The 21,876-nt window shown below is 59.0% G+C and overlaps 1 protein-coding gene and 1 long non-coding RNA gene across 9 annotated transcripts; one reads left to right on the top strand and one right to left on the bottom strand.

Moving 5' to 3' along the window:
* Positions 1-1,350: 1,350 nt before the first annotated feature.
* On the top strand, positions 1,351-13,301 carry ARHGAP33 (Rho GTPase activating protein 33). The gene is made up of 21 exons (XM_032614692.1): positions 1,351-1,870; positions 1,950-2,034; positions 2,389-2,469; positions 2,579-2,716; positions 3,148-3,240; positions 4,195-4,317; positions 4,405-4,482; positions 4,568-4,634; positions 4,718-4,777; positions 4,868-5,020; positions 5,104-5,206; positions 6,637-6,781; positions 6,858-6,940; positions 7,025-7,132; positions 8,525-8,670; positions 9,307-9,460; positions 9,544-9,689; positions 9,770-9,844; positions 10,893-11,558; positions 11,652-12,043; positions 12,128-13,301. The coding sequence occupies exons 1-21, from the start codon at positions 1,710-1,712 to the stop codon at positions 12,908-12,910; spliced, it is 3,840 nt and encodes a 1,279-aa protein (XP_032470583.1). The 5' UTR covers positions 1,351-1,709; the 3' UTR covers positions 12,911-13,301.
* An 84-nt stretch (positions 13,302-13,385) lies between these two features.
* LOC116744651 lies at positions 13,386-20,510 on the bottom strand. 8 transcript variants are annotated; one of them, XR_004347107.1, is made up of 9 exons: positions 19,760-20,510; positions 15,854-18,851; positions 15,115-15,418; positions 14,593-15,035; positions 14,436-14,508; positions 14,215-14,352; positions 13,804-14,109; positions 13,648-13,697; positions 13,386-13,550 (listed from the first exon to the last, which is right to left on the bottom strand). It is a non-coding gene; the product is annotated as an uncharacterized LOC116744651 (long non-coding RNA). The 8 variants fall into 8 exon arrangements; XR_004347105.1 differs by having other exon boundaries at positions 13,804-14,041; XR_004347108.1 differs by having other exon boundaries at positions 13,804-14,352; positions 15,854-15,952; positions 16,089-18,851.
* Positions 20,511-21,876: the final 1,366 nt, after the last annotated feature.

Below are 21,876 nucleotides of genomic sequence, written 5' to 3'. Positions count from 1 at the left end.
TCCTACCATCAGCCGGTTTCTCATTCTTGAGCCCCACCCCCACCCGGCTTCATCCTCAGCCTGACCCTTTTCTTCTCCTTCTCGTCTTTCTCACCCCTTCCCAGTCCCTCTCAACCAACCCTCCCTTATCCCCCATCAGCCTGAACCTTTACTTCAGCCTCTCCATCTTCTACCCTCCTCCCTACTCCACCCTAATCCCAAGCGTGCATTGTACCCCGATGTGATCCGTGGGTCCTCTCCATCTTCTTGTCCTCATCCACCCTCCCCCACCATCTCCCTCTCCCACCCTGCTGTTCCTGCTCATTCATCCATTCATTCCCTCATTCGCTCACTTAACATTCACTGAGACCTCTGTGTAGCCCCTTTGCTCCAGGCACAGAGAAAGTCAGATCCCCTCCTGCCTTGGGGAGCTTCATGGGCTGGAGAGGGACCCACCCAAGGGTGAGACCCAAAGGATGAAGTCGGCGTTGTAGAGATACGAAGGAGGGAGAGGCTAGAGCCCAGTCTGAGGAATCCTCATCTGGCAGATGGTTAATTTATTCATCAGATTTTACCCAGCCCCTGCTGTGGGACTGAGCTGGCACTGGGCATTGGGACCCAGAGAGGAATCAGGCACAACCCAACCTGTGAGGAGCATCAATTCTGTGCCCAGCTCTGTGCTGGGCAATGCTGGGGGACTAGGGACTCAGCCCCAGTCCAGTGGGGGAGATGGACTCCTCCATTGGACTGTCACCAGACAGGGACATCTCAGAGTGCTCAAGGCTGTAATGAGGGAAGCTCAGGAAACATCAAGCCTGGGATGGGGGTGGCTCAGGGGATGCGGGAGTCCAGAAGAGGAGTCTGACACAACCTGAAGGGTCAGGGAGAACTTCCGAGAGGTGGGAACATGAGAGTTGAGACCTGAGGGATAAGTGAAAAGACAGGGAAAGGATGGGGAAGAGTGTTCCTTGCAGCAGGACCAGCCTTTGCAAAGCCCTAGAAGGAAATGAGAAGATGGTACTTTTGTTGGACTCAGAAGTTTGAGAGCTCTGAGAGCAGAGGCAGTGGGAAGAGATGAGGCTGGAGAGGTAAACAGACCAGAATATTTAGACTTTAACTTTTTTCTTTTTTTTTGCGGTACGTGGGCCTCTCACTGTTGTGGCCTCTCCTGATGCGGAGCACAGGCTCCGGACGCGCAGGCTCAGCGGCCATGGCTCACGGGCCCAGCCGCTCCGCGGCAGGTGGGATCTTCCCGGACTGGGGCACGAACCCGTGTCCCCTGCATCGGCAGGCGGACTCTCAACCACTGCGCCACCAGGGAAGCCCTAGACTTTATCTTAAAGACAACAGGGAGCCATTGAAGATTCATGACCTGTGGAGAGACAGAGGCAGATTTGTGTTTTGTGAAAGTTATACAGGCTCTTGCTGTGAAGAAGCTGGCTGGGAGGGAGAGGTGGAAGCAGGAAGACTGATAAGATGGGAGCAGTGACTGTCCAGATGTCTATGAAAGGCGTGGAGAGGCACATACGGGAGATGACTGTACTCTGCTGGGGCTACAGGAGGGTTTTAAATGGGGAGAGATGGTACCAACATGCTCTTTCCCTAATTCACCCGTGGGCCCTGCTCTGCCAGCCCCCCACCCCAGACCACACACGAAGAAGCAGACCTACCCTCAGCCCAGCCTTTACCTCCCTGCTCAGGGCAGTGTATGGAGCAATTGACAGATAACAATGCTCCCGTTGTCTCTCTGCCCCCATCTCTGGGGGCCTCTGATTCTTCTTTCTGCTCTACAGGCTCGCAGCACTGACAGCCTGGATGGCCCAGGGGAAGGCTCAGTGCAGCCCCTGCCCCCAGCTGGGGGGCCCAGTGTGAAGGGCAAGCCTGGGAAGAGGTGAGAGGTGAGGGAGAGGCTCAACTTAGGAGGGGAACCAAGCGCAGGAGCCACTAGTGACCTGTCACCTGTCCCCCAGGCTCTCGGCTCCTCGAGGTCCCTTTCCCCGGCTGGCTGACTGTGCCCATTTCCACTACGAGAACGTTGACTTCGGCCACATTCAGGTATGGGGGCAGCACCAGGTGGGTAGGCAAGATCCCACCCAGCCCTGAAGCAGTATCAGCCACTTTACCGCTGAAACCTACCCTTGGGACTGGCTGCTCAGTGGCAGGAGCTGCAGGGCAGAAGGGGAGAGTTGTTCATTCTTTCATTTGTTCTTTTATTCATTCAGCAACAACTTTTTGTTAGGTGTATGCTTTGTGCCAGGACCCTGTACTCTGACTAAGACGTCACGAGGCCCTGCTTTTGGGGAGGCTCAGGAGGGGGACACAGACCCATCCTTAGATAATGCCGATCTGGAGAGGTCAGGGCTGGAAAAAAAGTGAGACCCTCACCTGGACCTTTGTTTCCCTCTACAGCTCCTGCTGTCTCCAGAGCGTGAAGGTCCCAGCTTCTCTGGAGAGAATGAACTGGTGTTTGGGGTGCAGGTGACCTGTCAGGTGAGGCCACCCACCCCTGCCTCTCATCGAGCCTGGCGGACTGGTTGCCACAGTCCTCAGCTCAGGGTAATGGAACCATTGCTCCCTCCTGTCCTTCCCGCTCCCACAGGGCCGTTCCTGGCCAGTTCTCCGCAGTTATGATGACTTCCGTTCCCTGGACGCCCACCTCCACCGGTGCATATTTGACCGGAGGTTTTCCTGCCTCCCAGAGCTTCCCCCACCCCCAGAGGGTGCCAGGGCTGCCCAGGTAAACTACTTGTTGTCCCAGCCCCTACCTCAGCCAAGGTGTGTCCTCATCAGAGATGTGTGAAACCATCAAGGCAGGGGAATAGATCAATATTTAAGCACTGGTATGGCCCGAGTCCCAGCCAGTCAGAGGCCTTAGAACTGCAGCAGGGTTCTGGAGACTCCTTTTAGTTGTAGGATCATAGGGAGTTCCCGGGGGCTCCATGGAAGGGTCAGAATGGCCAGACCAATGGGGGCACACGGGGACTTAGCATAGTCTATTTAACCAATTGATATAACAGCATTTCAGTACTTAAGAGCGAACGGAGCAGCACCCATGCGTACAAGTTGAATTTCGGCTCTGCCAGAGGCGAGCTAGGGCAGTATAGGAGGGCAGTGGGCTGTCTTGGGTGGGGTCTTCTCACATAGTCCACTCTGACCACCTGCCCCCAGATGCTGGTGCCGCTGCTGCTGCAGTACCTGGAGACCCTGTCAGGGCTGGTGGACAGTAACCTCAACTGTGGGCCCGTGCTCACCTGGATGGAGGTGGGCCCGGGCAGGAGGGCTTGGGCTGGGAGTGAGTGAGGAATGTCTGGGGAGCAAGAACCAGCCTGGGAGGGTGTGTGTGGGCACAGGAAAGAAACGAGTAGGAGTGGAGGAGACGCTGGTATTTCAGTGTCTGTGTGGGCGCTTGCCTATGAGGAAAAGACGTGTGTGCGCGCATGCACGCACAGGTGTTGAGCTGTAGGGATGTGAGAATTTCAAGGTATATTGGTTAGAAATAGGTTTGGCTGTAGCTCACAGAATGCCGGGCTAAGAGTGGCTTAAAGCAGCAGGGTTGGTTTTTTTTAAATTAATTAATTAATTTTATTTTTGGCTGCGTTGGATCTTCGTTGCTGCACGTGGGCTTTCTCTAGTTGCAGGGAGCGGGGGCTATTCTTCGTTGCGATGCACGGGCTTCTCATTGCGGTTGCTTCTCTTGTTGCGGACCACGGGCAGGCTCTAGGAGCGCGGGCTTCAGTAGTTGTCGCACATGGGTTTCAGTAGTGTGGCTCACGGGCTTAGTAGTTGTGGCTCGCGGGCTCTAGAGTGCAGGCTCACTAGCTGTAGCGCACGGGCCTGGTTGCTCCGTGGCATGTGGAATATTCCCGGACCAGGGCTCAAACTCATGTGCCCTGCATTGGCAGGCGAACTCTTAACCACTGCGCCACCAGGGAAGCCCTAAGCAGCAGGTTTTTAGATAGCAGATGTGCAGTGTCTGCTATGGAGGACGAGGGTGCAGGGGTGTATCAGAAAGACTTCGGGCAGGAGAGTCCTGGGACATGGAAAGGGCCTTGTTTTGGGAGGGGCAAGGATGTAGGTGTTTGACCAATAGCTCTGAGTGACAGGGGCTCTTGGGTGGGAGACAGGTGGTGGCCTCCATTGGGCATGGAGGAACCTTCTCTGTCTTTATTATTGCCTTTCTCTGGCCTCTCCCTGCCACGTTCTCTTCCATCTCAGCTGGACAACCACGGCCGGCGACTGCTCCTCAGTGAGGAGGCCTCACTCAACATCCCTGCGGTGGCCGCTGCCCATGTGGTGAAGCGGTATACAGCCCAGGCACCAGACGAGCTGTCCTTTGAGGTGAGGCTGTGGAGGAGCAGACTCCAGCTGGGTCCCCACTTCCCCTGCGCCTTCTGACCCTCCCTCCTCACACCTGCCCACTCCCAGGTGGGAGACATTGTCTCAGTGATCGACATGCCGCCCACGGAGGATCGGAGCTGGTGGCGGGGCAAGCGGGGCTTCCAGGTGAGCCTGGCTTGGGGTGGACACGTGGGGTCGGGGCACCGCGCCAGCTCAGATGGCCCAGTCACTGACCCCAAACCCTCCTCAGGTCGGATTCTTCCCCAGCGAGTGTGTGGAGCTGTTCACAGAGCGGCCGGGTCCAGGACTAAAGGGGGGTGAGTGTCTTGAGCAAAGTGGGGAGGCCCTCCTGCATCCTTTGTCTGCCATCCATCCTTTCCACCCCTTGTTCGCCCCACAGATGCCGACGGTCCCCCGGGTGGTGTCCCAGCTCCCCAGGGTATCTCCTCTCTGACCTCAGGTAATGCAAACGAGGGGCGAGGCCCTTGCCTCCCACCCCATCAGACCGGGGGCTGCACTGACCCTGTTTGACCCGCCTTTACACCCACAGCTGTGCCCCGGCCGCGTGGGAAGCTGGCCGGCCTCCTCCGCACCTTCATGCACTCCCGCCCTTCCCGGCAGCGGCTGCGGCAGCGGGGCATCTTGCGGCAGAGGGTCTTCGGCTGTGACCTTGGAGAGCACCTCAGCAACTCAGGCCAGGATGGTGAGGCCCGGGCCCACCTGCCCTGCCCGATCCTCCCAGCCAGGCTGCAACCTGCCCAGCCCTGACCCCGCTCTTTCTCCCAGTGCCCCAGGTCCTTCGCTGCTGCTCTGAGTTTATCGAGGCCCATGGGGTGGTAGATGGAATCTATCGGCTCTCGGGTGTGTCATCCAACATCCAGAGGCTACGGTAAGGACCCTCCACCAACCCCTTCCCTCTGCAAACATTTATTGAGCATCATCTCTATTCCAGGCCCTGTGCCATGTGCTGGGGACACAGAGTTATTGGGAGGGCACAGGGCAGGGTTGGACCGTGGTGGGGGCAGGGAAGGCTTCCTTGAGGAAGTGACACCCCAGCTGAGGTCTGAAAGGTGAGAGCAGAGCAAGCACTCAAAGCAGAGGGGTCGGCCTTCACTGAGCACCTGCCACATCCAAGTGCTAGGCACTGGGGACGCAGTGGTGAATGAGACAACCAGAAAATCCTGCCCTCACGGGGCCCACGTGCTAGAGGGGGAGCCAAACAAGGAAATGAGAGAGTTTACAATAGGTGACAAGTGGTATGGAGGAAAAAAGACAGGGGTAAGCAAGATCATAATAAGAAAACGGTGGGGGGGGAGGTATTGCGGTTTTCAGTAGGGTGGGCGGAGAAGGCCTCCTGGGGTAGAGCTCGCTGTGGAGGAGGTGAGGGAGCGAGCCATGTGCTTATCCACGTTGGAGGGAACAGCCAGCGTGAGGGGAAAGCAGCAGGAGATGATGTCTGCGAAATGATTAGGGGCAGAGCATGCAGGGCCTTTTTTTTTTTTTTTTGCGATACGTGGGCCTCTCACTGCTGTGGCCTCTCCCATTGCGGAGCACAGGCTCCGGACGCGCAGGCTCAGCGGCCACGGCTCACGGGCCCAGCCGCTCCGCGGCATGTGGGATCTTCCTGGACCGGGGCACGAACCCGTGTCCCCTGCATGGGCAGGCGGACTCTCAACAACTGCGCCACCAGGGAAGGCCCCATGGGGGGCCTTTTTGATGACTGTTAGGATTTGGGCTTTTACTGGGAGTAAGAGGGGAGCCACAGGATGGGTTCTGAGCCCAGGAGGGGCAGCACGCATAACAACAGTCAAAGAGGTGGGAAGCAGTGAGTCATGGGCTTTCAAGCTGACAGGAGGCCGTGAAGCAAGAGCGTGGAGCCTGGGGCAGTGAGAGATGAGGCTGAGGTCACGTGCTTCTACCTGAGAGCTTTTACCTGAGAGGGTGGGACACCGCCAGGTTGTGAGCAGGGGCCGCTGGGATTTCAGCTGCATTTTCCAGTGTGACCTCTTGGAGCCAGGAAAATGGCACAACTTTGTGGACAGAGCCCGGTCACACTGTGGAGGCAGATAGCCTTGGGTAGCTACAAGCAGGGCATCTCCCACCTGAGTGTCCTCCTCTGTAAGTGGGGTGCCCTTGTCTTTGGCACATAGGGTTGTTGGGGGGAAGGGGGGCTCAGTAAGGCTCTGAGAGCCTCTGAAGAGCCCAGCACAGGAAGAGGATTGCATCCACCTGTGGACACTTTAGGGGGCGGGGGAAGGACACGGCCAGGTGGGCTAGCTCTGACCCGAATCTTCCTCCTCCTTGACCTGGTGGCCTCAGGCATGAGTTTGACAGTGAGAGGATCCCTGAACTGTCTGGCCCCGCCTTCCTGCAGGACATCCACAGCGTGTCCTCCCTCTGCAAGCTCTACTTCCGAGAGCTGCCGAACCCCTTGCTCACATACCAGCTCTACGGGAAGTTCAGCGTGAGTGAGGGTGCTGGCAAGGTTGGAGGGTGCTGGGAGGCGTGCGGCCCCCTCATTCATGCTCACACAATCTCAGGAAGCCATGTCAGTGCCTGGGGAGGAGGAACGCCTGGTGCGGGTCCACGACGTCATCCAGCAGCTGCCCCCGCCGCACTACAGGTAAACCAGGAGGGGCAGGGAAGGGCTGTGGTGGGCTCCCAAGGGAGTTGAGGCTCAGGCGTCCCCCTCCGCTTCCACCCCCAGGACCCTGGAGTACCTGCTGAGGCACTTGGCCCGCATGGCGAGACACAGTGCCAACACCAGCATGCATGCCCGCAACCTGGCCATTGTTTGGGCACCCAACCTGCTACGGTAAGCTGGCAGCTCACCAGCCTGCCCCCCTAGCTCCCTCCCACAGGCTGGGCCTTGAGTCTCCCCCTCCCCCTCCCCCACCCCAGGAACCCACCCAGCTTTTGCTCTCTTGTTCATTTCACATATTTCTTAAGTGTCGGATGCCAGTATGCCAGCCCCTGTTCTCAGCACCGGGGACACAGTAGTGAGCAGGAACCTGTGCTCTGGGCTCACATTCTCATGCGGGAGATGACAGTGAACCATTACAAGAAAAACACAGAGCGCTGTCTGATGGCGATGAGTGGCAAGGAGAAAGGTTACAAAGTGGGGAAGGGAGATCTGCAGGGCCATGGCATTCGAAATGTTTAGACTGGCAGTGAAGGCTTCAGGAAGAAGTCTTCCATGGCCAGCAGCAGGGTAAGCCCCAGAGGATTTGATGGTGACCAAGACAGGCAAGTTCTCTGTTCTGGAGGAGTTCAGTTCTTGGGAAACAGATAAGTAAATAAATGAAATAGATGGTACATGGTAGGTATAAGAACTACAGGAGAAAAAATAAAGACAGACCTGGAATATAGAGGTTTACAATTTTAAATGAAGTGGGTGGGGAAGACTCCATTGAGAAGGTAACATTTGAGTTGATACCTGCAGAAGGTGAGGGAAGGACCCATGTGGATATCTGAGGAAGAGCAAACTAGGCAGAGGGAATAGCAAGTGCAAAGGTCCTGGGGCTGGGTCAGGGCCTAGTGTTTTGGAGGAGCAGCAGAGGGGCCAGTGTGACTGGAGCTGAGTGAGTGAGGGAGGGGTTGAGGGGGAGGAGATGGTAAGGTCAGAGAGGTGATGGAACAGGTAGGGGAGGGACTTATGGGTTGTGGGTCATGGTGAGGACTTTGGCTTTTACCAGGAGTGAAATGCAGCCAGAAGAGGGCTCTGAGCCAGGAGGGCCCTGATCTGACTCAGGGGTTCACAGGCTCCCTCTGGCTGTGTGTGGGGAGCAGACTGTAGGGGCGGGATGGGAGCAGGGAGACCAGGGAGGAGGTTGTGTGATGGTCCAGGAGGGAGAGCATGGAGGCTGGGCCAGGGTGGGGGTAGTGGAGGAGCAGAGTTTAGATTCTGGATAGACTTTGTAGGTGGAGCCCACAGGGTCTGCTGAGACTGGATGTGCGTGTGAGGGAAAGACGGGCCAAGGACAATTCTAGGGTGCTTGGCCTGAACCACTAGAAGAAGTACACTGACTGAAATGGGATAGGCAGGGAGGGAGCAGGTTTGGGGAAGGGTTGAGAATGCAGTTTTAGTTTGACAGGGTCAGAGACATTGAATGATAGTCATTGCTTCTAAGGCTCCCTACCTCGCCTGGCCAGAACCCACCAGCTGGGGCTCGAGGCACCGGGCCACCCTCCCCGTCCTCCCATCCAGGTCCATGGAGCTGGAGTCAGTGGGGCTGGGGGGGGCAGCAGCCTTCCGGGAGGTGCGGGTGCAGTCGGTGGTGGTGGAATTCCTGCTCACCCATGTGGACGTCCTGTTCAGCGACACTTTCACCTCTGCTGGCCTTGACCCTGCAGGTATGCCCATCCACCCCCGATGTCCTGACTACTGCCCCCTCATTGTCTGGGCTGCAGCGGGAGGGCAGGTGGGCTCCCAGCCCCATCCCTATCCCACTGAAGCTGGACCTCCCTTCTGGCTCCTTGAGGACCCCGCCCCGGCCTCTCCCTCCCCTCCCCCCCCCTTCTCATTTCAGCTCCTACGCTCAGGATCCCCACTTCTTGGCCCGGACATCGTTCTTCCTTCACCCCTTGTAGCTCCTGGGGGCGCTCGGGGCCTTGGGTCCACCTGGGAGGAGGTGGGAGGTCCCCAGACTTGACCCCGCCCCAGCCCCACCCAGACTCCCCGCCCTGCCCCGGACCCCAGCCCAGTCAGGATTCAGCACGTCGGAGGGCCCTCTGGCTCGAGGTAACTGAAGCCAGAGCCGCTGTCCTCGCTGGCTGCTGGGAGCTGCCTCCTCATCAGCTCGTTCTGCCTCACGCCTCCTCCTCACCTGCCTGCTGCCCGCCCGTTCCCGCCTGATCCGCCCTGGCCCCCTGCCTTGCCAGCCCGGGTGGGCACGCTGCTGGGCCGGGGCTTGGGCTGTAGCGCTTGGCTTTGCCTGTGGCCTTGAATGGTCCCAGAGCTGACGGCTGCCCCCTTTCCCGACTTCCCAGGCCGCTGCCTCCTCCCCAGGCCCAAGTCCCTTGCGGGCAGCGGCCCCTCCACTCGCCTGCTGACGCTGGAGGAAGCCCAGGCTCGCACCCAGGGCCGGCTGGGGACGCCCACCGAGCCCACAACTTCCAAGGCACCAGCTTCACCTGTGGAAAGGTGAGTGGGAGGCCTGGAAGGGGAGGGGCTCGCCGGGGGGCCCCAGCTCTCAGCCTGCCTCCTGTGTCTCACCCAAACTCCAGGAGGAAAGGGGAGAGAGGCGAGAAACAGCGGAAGCCTGGGGGTAGCAGCTGGAAGACCTTCTTTGCCCTGGGCCGGGGCCCCAGCATCCCCCGAAAGAAGCCTCTTCCCTGGCTAGGGGGCACCCGTGCCCGACCGCCACCTTCAGGTCAGAGGCCGGGCAGCTGGCGTGGTGGTCAGAGAGGCACTGCGTAGTGCCCCCCGTGACCCTTCTTCCTCTCCCTGCAGGCAGCCGACCTGACACTGTCACGCTGAGATCTACCAAGAGTGAGGAGTCTCTGTCATCGCAGGCCAGCGGGGCTGGTGAGCACAGGGCAGCGCTGCCTATGCCCAGGTGGAGCTGGGAGGGACTGGGGCCCTGAGCTGGCCTCCAAGTGGTGTTTTCAGATTTGGGGGTCTTGGATTTTTTTCGTTTTTAATCTGGACCATAGGTACAATAAGTTGGATAAAGCTTCACCCTTGTTTCCTGATGCACTATGATCACTGGTCCATGCAGCGTCCTTTCAAAGTCTTTTATTCATCCCTTTTGAAAAAAATTAAATAGTATAATGAACACCCATGAACCCACTGGCCAGAACTAAAAGAGCGCCACTGTGTTACCTGCGAACTCTTCCCCCTCCCACCTGCTGCCTCCCCACCACAGGCATCCTCTAAATTTGATAGTCTTCATCCATTTGCATTTACAGTTTTATCACATACAGGTGCAGGCGTCAATAACATACTGGGAAGTTCTCATTGTTTTGAAACTTTAATTAAAGGGTACCATTAAAAGCGGTATCGTGCTATGTATGGATTCTCTCACCACTACATTATAGGCTGCCATCCGCGCTGCTGAGTATAGCTCAGCCTCCTTCCTCTCCGTCACTCTCTAGTGTTCCATGTGTGGGTGTCCCCTTGGGAGTTGCTTGTCCATCCTCCTCCTGATGGATCTGGGGGCTCTGATGAGCTTGCCCAGGAGTGGAGGTGCATACTGTACGGTATGCTCACGTCCAACTGTACAAGACAAGGCCCAAGTATTTCCCAGACGTGGTCGCCCCACGCTGTACTCCCAGCCACTGTGTATGAGATCTTGCTGGTCTCATGCTCACAGCCAGTGGGGTCGTCAGACTTCATTCTTGCCTTTGGGTCTGGAAGGATTCTCTTCATGGACTTGCCATTTATTTCCTTTATCACCCATGAGGCTGAACAGCTCTCCCTGGATTCCCAGCCATTGTGACCCTGTCCAGGGACGTGCCTCTTCATGTTATTTCCCCAACTTACTGGGTGGTGTGTCCTGTTCTCACTGATGCATATAGGTATGTAAAGTTCTGACCCCTGACCCCTAACTGCGCCCCCCATACTGCCCTTCCAGGCCTCCAGAGGCTGCACAGGCTACGGCGACCCCACTCCAGCAGTGATGCTTTTCCTGTGGGCCCAGCACCTGCTGGCTCCTGCGAGAGCCTATCATCCTCCGAGTCCTCTGAGACCTCCGAGTCCTCCGAGACCTCCGAGTCCTCCGCAGCTGGGCTGGGGGCGCTCTCTGGTTCCCCCTCACACCGAGCCTCAGCCTGGCTAGATGATGGGGACGAGCTGGACTTCAGCCCACCCCGCTGCCTGGAGGGGCTCCGGGGGCTTGACTTTGATCCCCTTACCTTTCGATGCAGCAGCCCCACCCCAGGGGACCCTGCACCTCCCGCCAGCCCGGCACCCCCGGCCCCCGCCTCTGCCTTTCCACCCAGGGTGACCCCCCAGGCCCTCTCGCCCCGTGGACCCACCGGCCCTGCCTCACCCATTGCCCTGGACATCTCAGAGCCCCTGGCTGTATCGGTGCCACCCGCTGTCCTGGAGCTGCTGGGGGCTGGAGGAACGCCTGCCTCGGCCACCCCAGCGCCAGCCCTCAGCCCCAGCCCAGGCCTGCGCCCCCATCTCATCCCCCTGCTGCTGCGTGGAGCTGAGGCCCAGCTGAGCGACACCTGCCAACAGGAGATCTGCAGCAAGCTGGCACTGCCTGGTCCCCGGGGAGCCCAAGGCCAGCACGGTGAGTACTGTCCAGCCCACCTGATCCCGCACCCTCACAGCCCTGAGGCTGCGCCCAAGACCCTGCCGACTCCTCTTCCCACTCCTCTCCTAGGTGCTGGTATGGATTCACCGCTGCTGCCCCCACCCCTGTCCCTCCTTCGTCCTGGGGGGGCCCCGCCCCCGCCTCCCAAAAACCCAGCGCGCCTCATGGCCCTGGCCCTGGCTGAGCGGGCTCAGCAGGTGGCTCAGAGACAGAGTCAGCAGGAGCAGGGCAGCACCCCGTCTGCTCCCCACTCCCCTTTCCATGGCTCGCTGTCCCTGGAGGTGGGCAGTGAGCCCCCAGGGACCTCAGGGAGTGGGCCACCCCCCCGCTCCCTAGCCCACCCAGGTGCCTGGGCTCCGGGACCCCCACCCTCCCTACCAAGACAACAAAGCGATGGGAGCCTGGTGAGGAGCCAGCGGCCCACGGGGACCTCAAGGAGGGGACCCAGGGGCCCTTCCCAGGTCAGTGCCCAGCTCAGGACAGGTGGGAGGTACAGGGATGTGCCAGAGATGGCAGCCCACTTCCTGTGTTCTGTCCCCCCACAGGTTCCTACCCCTGGCTTCTTCTCCTCAGCCCCCCGGGAGTGCCTACCATCCTTCCTCGGGGTCCCCAGGCCAGGCTTGTACCCCCTTGGCTCCCCATCCTTCCAGCCCAGCTCCCCAGCCCCAGTCTGGAGGAGCACCCTGGGTCCCCCTGCACCACTGGACAGAGGAGAGAACCTGTACTATGAGATCGAGGCAGGCGAGGGGTCCCCTTACTCTGGTCCCACCCGGTCCTGGAGTCCCTTGCGTTCCATGCCCCCAGATAGGCTCAATGCCTCGTATGGCATGCTTGGCCAATCACCACCACTCCATAGGTCCCCCGACTTCCTGCTCAGTTACCCACCACCCCCCTCCTGCTTTCCCCACGACCACCTTGGCTACTCAGCCCCCCAGCACCCTGCCCGGCGCCCCACCCGACCTGAGCCCCTCTATGTCAACCTAGCCCTAGGGCCCAGGGGTCCCTCACCCGCTTCTTCCAGCTCCTCCTCCCCTCCGGCCCACCCCAGAAGCCGCTCTGATCCTGGTCCCCCAGCCCCCCGCCTCCCCCAGAAACAGCGGGCCCCCTGGGGCCACCACACCCCTCACAGGGTGCCTGGGCCCTGGGGCCCTCCAGACCCTCTCCCCTACAGGGCAGCCCCACCAGCCTATGGAAGGGGGGGCGAGCACCACCGAGGGTCCTTGTACAGGAATGGGGGGCAAGGAAGGGAGGGGGCTGGTCCCCCACCCCCCTACCCCACTCCCAGCTGGTCCTTCCACTCTGAGGGCCAGACCCGAAGCTACTGTTGAGCCAGAGCTGGGAGAGACCTTCCTCCTTTCTCTTCTCCCTCACTGATCTTGGTCCAACCTAATCCCTTGTTTTGTATTTTCTTGAGCTCCTGACCCCTACCCCAGGTTTCTAACTTTGTAACTTGCCTCTGATGTGGGTCCCTAACCTGTTATCATAGCTTACCTACCCTGGGCTGAAGGGCATGCCCATCACCCCACCACCCTCCATCCTGGGGGCTCTTGCACAAATCTGAGAGGGTTAGGCTGACTCCCTGTCCTCCCTTTCTCTCCAGGAGTTCCCAGCATGTCCTGTCCTGTGCACAGGGGGTGGGGGGACAGCTCCTGCCATCTCCCCCCACATACCCCACTAAACCATCTGACAAAATTAATGAATAAAAATGGTGAAAATGTGGCTGCTAGTGTCATGCTGGGGCCAGGCTCAGTGAATAAAGAGGCAGTAACAGATGGGTTGCTTTCTCATTTTATCATTTCAGCAGGTGCTAAGTGGCGAGTCACTCCTGGGAGACTCTGAGGGGCAATATGTGCAGAGAAGGGGCCACGGGTGCCCTAACAATTTGTGTCAGTAGTGGGATTGAGCCTGGGCCTGTCTTCAAGTTGGCATCCACCTTGTAGCTCTGCTATGAGCTCCAGCAGATCCATCCTGGGGGTGGGGGGTGGGGTGGGGGGCGGGCAGGTGAGGGTTATCTCAGGGATGAGGAAGGGGCCTGTGGCCATCCCACCAGTGCCCCATTTCTTACTTCTGCAGGCTGGAGAAGAGACTTCCTCTGATCAGCTCAGGGCTGGGCGCCTGCAGGAATAAAAGACTAGAGCTGCCACCCGGTGGCCACGGAGCTCAGGATGGCCCTGGGAGGGTGGGGTGGGGCAGGGGCTGGGCTCAGGGTCCTCTGCTTCACCTGCCCACGTGGCCTTCCCTGCCAGCAGTCTCCAGGGTGTGGGAAGCCTCCCTGTGGGTCAGTAGGCAGGGGGTGCGCTCACAGGGCTGGGGGTCAGCAGGGCAGCCCTGTGTGTGTGCCACCGCGGCCCCTGCAGGGCTTGGATCTTGGCTGAGAACTTCCTCTCAAACTGCTCCTCAGAGCTCTGAGTCCCCAGCAGGGAGGCTGAGTCCTGAAGGCTGGAGTACAGGGCAGGGCCCTGGGGGAAGCAGGGTTGGTTGGGGGTCACAGGTCATCGAGTGGACAGTTGGGGGTCCCAGCGGGTCCCTGGTCAGAGGAGAGGCAGCCAGGGAAATTGGGGTTGGTGACAACTGGAGGGAGGGGTCACAGGTGAGCAAATGGTTGGTGGCACAGGGCTCAGGGTATCCATACTGTTGATCTGGGCTCCAGGCAGCGGTCCAGGCTGACGCTGGCTGTGGGGCTGTGCCCTGGGCAGAGGCTGGGGCTGGGACTCGAGCTGCTGCCCGAGTCCCAGGCTGCACCCCTCTGGACTTTGCTGTGGCCCGTGACCTGCAGAGAGCGACGGCAGAGAGCTGGCATGGTTGCCCAGGTGCCCCACAGCTCCTGCTACCATCCCCTCCTTGCCCTCTAACCTGGTGGAGACCCCTGGGGTGAAGGGTACAGTGTGGTCCAATCCATTGGGGAGCTCACCTCAGAGGCTGAGTCCTGTGGAGAGGAGGCTGGGTGTGGGACATGGGCCCTGCCTGAGGTTCCAGGGCTACCACCCACCCTGGCCGACCTGCCCTATACCTGAGCCATGGCCTTCTTCAGCAGGTATTGTGTACTCTGCAGGCTGCCCCAGTGGTCAGCAGGCCCTAGACCCAGCCCAGCCCGAACCAGGGCCTGGTGCGGGGCTAGCACCAGGGGGTCCAGAGCTGGGCTCTCACCGGTCTCCAGTTCAGCCTTCACCGGCCTCCAGTTCAGGCCCTTCTCTTCCAGCCCAGGGAAGCTCTCTTGTGAGGAAGCATGATTGGGGGACCCGAACGGGTGGGGGCCTCACTGGGGCAGGGAGCGGGGTCACTCGCTGACCAGTGAAGACCTCCTGGGCCAGGATGCAGAAGCTGTAGAGGTCTGAGGTGGCGGCAGGCGTGTTACCGCAGATGAGCTCAAGCGGCAACCACGGGTACAGTTCGGGAGGTGGGGGCAGCCCTGGGCCTGGGCCTGGGCCTCCCCACGGGTAGCCCTGCCGTGGCCTGTGGAGGCCAAGGAACCTGGTGAGCCAGTGGCCGCCGGACAGGGATGCAGGGGCAGGCAAGCGAGGCAGGCACTCACCTGGGCCGCAGCCATAGTTGGTGCAGCGTGCGACCGTGCTCCAGGCTGCCCACCTTGGCCAGGCCTGGCCGCATCAGCTGCACAGCATGGGAGCTGAGGCCTCCAGGAGCATGCCAGCGGGCCTGCAGGAACAGCAGGGCCTCCAGCACCTGCAGCGGCAGGTGGCCAGGCAGCAGGCCGGCACAGGGCAGGGGCCCCCTCTCTTGGTCCCAGCCACACGGGTTCGAAGAGAAGGCACAGCCCCGACGGGTCGGCCGAGGGGCTCAGTGCCGTCAGCAGCAACAGGCTGGGGTGGTGCAGGGCTCTGGGCAGGCGGAGAGCAGGCCACTCGTGAGGAGGCCCCAACCCACACGGGGCAGGGGGCTGCCCTCGGGCACAGATCACCACGCACCAGGGGCTGACGATCTGCCTCAGCCACCAGAGGGAGGGGAAACCGAGACCCCGGGTCACAGTGGCAGTGGTAGAACCAGCACCCTGTCTGTGGTATCCCTCCCTACGCCCGCCTCCTCTCAGAGGCCTACAAGACAGTGCACAGAACTGGGTACCCACTTGCCCGTGGGGAGGGGTCACACCAGTAGGAGGGCTTCATGCCAAGCACTGGCCCAGAGGTGAAGACTGTAACCGCGGCCACGGCCACACTCCCTGCGCTTCTGTTTCCGAAACACTTGAGTCGGGAGGGCAGGCAGGAGACTGTTCTGCAGGACTGGGCTGGCCTGGCGGGAAGGCTGCGGTGACGTACCTGCAGTGCTGAAGGTCAGGCAACAGCACGTCAGGCTGGGCTCCAGGTGCCTTCAGCTGCCACACGGTCACGGGCACGGGGTGGCCCCTCCACAGGAGGCTGGAGAAACGGGGAGGGGGAGAGAGTGTGGGTCTGAGACAAGGGGGTTTTCCCTGTAAGGGGAGAGGAGAGCTGGACTCTCCCCCGAGCTCTGCTGCACAGCCAGGCAGGCGTGTGGGAGGGGTCTCTCTCTCACTTGGCCATGAGGGTGTGGGAGCTGCTCTCATAGGTGCGGTCGGGCTCGCCCCGGGCTGGCAGCCGCTCCTCGGGGTCCACCTGTTACCAGCCCCAGTGGCCACAAGCTGCTCCGCTGGGGGTGGGGAGCGGGACCACGAGGCAGGAGGAGGACGGAGTGGTCCCCACTCCCTCCAACATCTCCCGCTTACCTGGCCGAACCCTACGGCTGGGATTTGGGGGGTTCTCCTGATCTGCTCCGGCCTCCGTGCCCTGGGGTAAAGGGCCGTCTGAGAGTAAGTCCAGGGTAGCTGGGAGCGGTGGGTGGGCAGGCTTCAGGATGTGGGCTGTCACCTGTCGGCCTGCATCAGCCGCACACCACCACACAGGCTCTGTCCAGAGCTGGCCTGCAACTGGCCCGGGGGGGCAGTGGGTGCCAACTCACTGCCATGCACCAGTGCTGATGTGTGGGCACGGCAGAGCTGTAACGGCTCCAGCACCCGGACAGGGGGTGGCCCGTGGGGTGAGGCAGGGTGGGGCGCCCGCCCCGACGCCCTCACCCCACCCCAGCCACGGCCCACCTCCCAGCTCTGCTTGGCACCGCCTTGCTCTGCCCACTCCCGAGGGGTGCGACCCTGCGGGTCGTGCAGACGCAGGTCCCCCCCGCCTGCAGCATGTGCAGCGTCACCAGGCTGCGGCCCGAGCAGGCGTCCGCGTGCACAGGTGCTGCCGTCCAGGCAGCGGCTGCAGCAGAACGATGAGAACAGTAGTGGATTAGGAAAGGGACAGGCGGTGGCAGGGTGGGAGGACTGAGGGATAAAGGGGTCACTACGATCATGGGAGGTGGCTCTCAAGACGGGGGGCTCACTTGGGAACACAGTGGAGTCTGAGAGGGTGAGAGGATAGCGGTGAGCATGGGAGGCAGTGGGAGAATGGGAATAGTCACTGGAGGATAAGAAGGGGCGAACTGAGAGAACAAGGTGGGGGCTGGTCACTGGGGATGGGAGGGGGTCTGAGGGAGAGAGGCCTCTGGGGAAGACAGCCCTGGCTCTCAGGCTCCCTGGGACTCAGACTCAGGGCGCTGGGAGTGTGGGGCATCACCACCTGTCCACTCACTGGTTGGGGCTGGCACCAAAGGCCAGCAGAAGCTGCACGGCAGAGCTGTGGCCCAGCAGCGCCGCGAGGAAGAGCGCCGTCTGCCCAGCAGAGTTCTCACCATCTACCTGGACAACGGAGGGGCAGCAAGGTTGAGGATTACCCCTGCCCTTTACTCCGGGGGCAGAGGTCCTCTCCCAGTTCCCTGCCCCCACAGTCCCTCCTTGACTGGGTGATCCTTGACTCCAGGTTCCGTCTCTATGTCCTAGAACGCCCACCTTCCAGCTGCTGGGGACTCTGCCTCAGAATCCATCTCAACACAGTCCTCACCATTAAGTCCACAGAACTGGAACAAGGTGACATCTACCTGCTATGCCAATATCCATCCCCCATCCCAGAGGTGTCAAAATCACACCAAGGTACCCAGGGGCCAGGAGGAGGTGGACTTCATGGGCACTTGGGCTTATAGGAGCCTCGTGCACCGTCTAGGGCAGGCAGGCTCCACCCAGCTCTACTTCACTATATGAATACGGGTCCCATGTGGTCAGCACCAAACTCAAGAAAAGCAAACTCTCTGGATTTCGTCACGAAATCTCTCAAGTTTATTTTTGAACACTGCATTTAAGAGCTGAATCCAGGTAGTAACCTCCTCTGGATTCAGCCTCCATGCCCTTGCCAATCCCCTACTCACCGTCATCCTGCTCAGAGCCCCCCTCCCAACCCTTCATCTCCACACGCATCACGTCCCAAGCCCTGTTTCTCTGCATGCATCATCCCTGAGTGCCTCTTCCTCCAGACTCTATCCCATATACCCATGGTGTCTCTGTCCTTGCATTCCTATGTAACTGGCAGCCACAGCTAATTAATCAATGTACTTGGTCCAACCTAGCTTGGTCTCTGCCGCAAAATCCCTCCAAATGTGGTCCTTCAGGCACCTCTGAATATCATATTTACTGCATCCTATTTTACTCAGTAGCCTGCCATCTTTTGCAACGGCATCCTAACTGGTTTTCTGCATTTGTTTTGCCCTGCAGAGGGAGCATCTTAAAACACAAATCATTTCACAATATAATCATTACGATAATCACTTCATTTCACATATAACCTTATACAAGTTGTTCCAAAACAGAAAAATAGAAAAAGAGGGCAAGGCTCATTTTTATGAGGCTAGTACGACCTTAACTCCAAAACCAGATGAGAGTTTCCAGAATCAGAAATGAAGCTATATATCAATTCAATTTATGATCATATACGCAAAGCCCCTAAATAAAGTAAAAAGGGTAACCCAATCGATTTATTCCCAGAAAGCAAGGAAGATTCAACAAAAGAAAATCTATCGATGTAACAAAACACATTCATGAATTAAAGGACAAAAATCACGTACAACTGCATCAGTAGAAAAAAGCACTTGATAAAATTCAATACCTACTTATGATTAGGGAGAAAAAAAACCCACCGCAGAAAACTAAGAATAGATGGGAACTTCCTTACTTGATAAAAATTACAAACCAAAACCCAAAGAGCAAGCATGGTACCTAGTGCAGAAACATAGTTCTCTTCTCTTTAATATCAAGAACAAGGAAAGAGATGTCCATTGACAGCAAGGTTTGGGGGTTCTGGCCAGTACCTTATGACAGGAAAAAGAGATTGGAGTTTAAAGATGGAATAGCTGAGACCAAACTGTCACCATCTGCAGATAACAAAAAAGGAAAAGAATCAACACACAATTACAACTATTAAGCAAGTTCAGAAAGTGGCTGGATACACAATCAACTTACAAAAATCAATGAAAAACAGAAACTAAATTTGATGGTGTTAATTTCCTGCCTGCAACTCCAATGGTTTCCAATCACACACAGAACAAAATCCAACAAAATTCACACCCCTCTTAAGGCCCTTTCCTGTCTGTACCTGCTGCCCCCTCAGCTTCAGTTCTCTCCCTGAGCCCCCTTGCTCCTTGCTGCTACTTACACATACCCAGTGTGTTTTGACTTCAGGGCCTTTTGTCTGGCTATTCCATCTTTCTGAAGTGCTCTTCCCCCAGCTGTCTGCATGACTGACTCGTACTGTGGGACCCAGGTATCACCTTATCTGAAAGGCCATCCCCTTTACCTCTCCTTTCTACGCCATTCTCATCACTCTCTTAAATTCTTTTTTTTTTTTTTTTTTTTTTTTTTTTTTTTTGCGGTACGCGGGCCTCTTTTTTTTGAGGTACGCGGGCCTCTCACTGCTGCGGCCTCTCCCGTTGCGGAGCACAGGCTCCGGACGCGCAGGCTCAGCGGCCATGGCTCACGGGCCTAGCCGCTTCGCGGCATGTGGGATCTTCCTGGACCGGGGCACGAACCCGCGTCCCCTGCATCGGCAGGCGGACTCTCAACCACTGCGCCACCAGGGAAGCCCTCTTAAATTCTTATATTAGATTTCATTCACAATGACCCAGAAGGTCATGTGTACCCATAAATCGCCATCGCAGACAACAGAGCCTTGGCACACGATAGGTACCTGCTACACAATTGTTGACTGGCCAACTGAAGTCGCACCCTCCGTTCTGCCCCTTGATCTTGTCCCCCCAGGCAGTTCCAGCAGCCAAACTCTCACCTCTCCGAAGGAGCCAGGTGAGGCCCCAGCCTGGGCCCCTGGCCATAGCCAGGCGATGCAGACGGCCCACCTGGCCTCCTGGATCCCGAACGGAGCCCAGCTCCACGGGGAAGCGAGAACGCAGTGAGGGCATCTGTGGGCTCTGGACTCAGCTCCTGGCCAGGGATCAGCTAGCGGGTCTCATGAGGGCATGAGGAAGTGAAGGACTAGATCTCTGGCGGGCAATAAAGACAGAGCTGGCTGGGAGTCCAGGGGGGCAGACTGAGAAAAAAAGGCAATTCAGAAGGGGTCTGCTTTGGAGAGAGGCATTAGAATGAGAAAAGGGGTGGGCTCTGGGACAGCTACGGAACAGGTCAGGGGTCCAAGGGAGTCTGGGAGTGAAGAGGATCTATGGAAATCTGAGGGCTGGGCACTCCGTCTGGGAGAGAGGGTGTAAGGGCTACGGGGATAGGATTTGGGCCAGGGAAAGGAGTCTGGGGGCTTGGGAAGAGGGTCTGAAGACTACCTAGGGGCTGGAGGAAGAGGGGTCTGAGGGTTAGGACCTGAGAGGGGCTGGGGTCTATGGGCTGTGAGAGGGAGGCGTCCAAGGGAGGAGGACAGTCTGAGGGCAGGGTCTGTAGGCTTGAGGAGGGGTCTGAGGGTCTGAGGGTAGGGCTGGGGTCTGTCACCTGGGAGAGGGTCTGAGGGTTGGGGGCGTGGGCTGAGGTTTAGGGAAGCGTCTGTGTGCTAAGATGGGGTCTATGGATTATGAGAAGGGACGGAGGGAAAGAAGGGGTCTGAGGACTGCATCCGTGGGCTGAGGAGGGAAGGGAGCGCATAATGAAGACAGGGTCTGATAAAGGGGTGGGTCTGAGGGCGTAGGAGGGGTGGGAAGGACGGGAGGAGTGTGAGGGAGGGGGAGGTCTGAGGGCGGGGGTCTGTGGGCTGGGGAAGGGGCCTGGTGGACAGCTGAGGGCCCAGTCGCTGCAGCTTTGTACCTACCGTTGGGCTCCGAGAGCGATCCCCACGTGGCTGCCACGTGACCCCGTGCGCTAGTTCTGGCGTTCTGAGCGGGAATCCTAGGCTCCTGCACACCAGCTGTCTCTGGCCACCGGTGTGCTTGTGCAGTAGCCTCCCTCCCCTGAGAGCTGCCCCGCGGCCCTGAGGTGCCCCGGTAGGAGAGACAGCAGCGGCCACCCCAGAGCTACTGACTGCCCCCTAATGTTACCGCCTTCTTGTTTGGGCTGGCGGGCCCTTTATGATCCCCGCCCTTGGCTGTCTTTCCATGCTTTTCACCCACACCCATGGGCGGTTTCCTCCATCTCAGCCCCAGCCTCTCTTCTTTGCCCCACAATGTCCTGATACTCTGCCTCTCTCTGGACGTCCCCTGGGACGCTCACATCCACTGGGTCCCGCGCTGGCCTCAGTATCTCCCCCAAACTGCATCTCCTCCCAGATCCCCATCTCAGAGTTGGACCCACTGTCCCCTCTTTAAGCCAGAGCCCTGGGCCTGGCCCTGAATGTCTCCCTCAAATCCAGCCTATCAGCTCCACGGCCCTTCCGCTCAGCCTCCCGATTGCTTTTTCCACCAGCCCCCTCCTCCCTTCCCCACACCCTCCCCTGCTCTACCCACCTGCCAGGATTCTCTACCCCAGCTTCCCCTGGGCTCTCAGGCGGAAAGCTCGAGGTCCACTCGCCGTGCTGCAGCCAAGGGACTCTCACTAAAGCCCAACCTGACTCTGTCCCTCCCCTGCTTCAAAGCCTCCTTACTCCCCAGTGCCCTTGGGACAGAGTTGATACCCTGCAGTGTGGCACCAAAGACTGCATCTTCTGGCCCCCCAGCCTCCATCCTTGTCCCCCCACTCTGCAGTCCGTTTACGCACATGCCCTTGTCCTGGAATGCCCTTCTCAGTATTTACTTGGTTATTCTTATGAATTCTCTGGGACGCCCTCTTGATCACCAGGTGTCTCCTCTGGCCTCCTACAGCCTCCAGGCTTTTCCCAACGTTGCCCTGATACTCTGCCTGGGCTCCCCTCATCACAGCCCTGACCACCCTGGGCTGTCGCTGTCTGAAGATGGGTCTGTCTACCCCTACCGGACTAAGAGCTCTGTGAGGCCAGGCCTGGGGTTGTGTTTG

The sequence above is a fragment of the Phocoena sinus genome, chromosome 19 (genome assembly GCF_008692025.1).
Source record: "Phocoena sinus isolate mPhoSin1 chromosome 19, mPhoSin1.pri, whole genome shotgun sequence".
NCBI classification, from domain to species: Eukaryota; Metazoa; Chordata; class Mammalia; order Artiodactyla; family Phocoenidae; genus Phocoena; species Phocoena sinus.
The sequence above is the reverse complement of the archived record's forward strand: the minus strand, read 5'-3'. Positions and strand labels throughout refer to the sequence as shown.

Excerpts from the sequence above, each read along its gene's own strand:
- ARHGAP33 (XM_032614692.1), top strand. The coding sequence starts at position 1,710 with ATGCTCCCGTTGTCTCTCTGCCCCCATCTCTGGGGGCCTCTGATTCTT. Across the intron at positions 5,021-5,103 it reads CAGCAACTCAGGCCAGGATG|TGCCCCAGGTCCTTCGCTGC; the intron begins GTGAGGCCCGGG and ends TCTTTCTCCCAG. Across the intron at positions 9,461-9,543 it reads CCAGCTTCACCTGTGGAAAG|GAGGAAAGGGGAGAGAGGCG; the intron begins GTGAGTGGGAGG and ends CCCAAACTCCAG.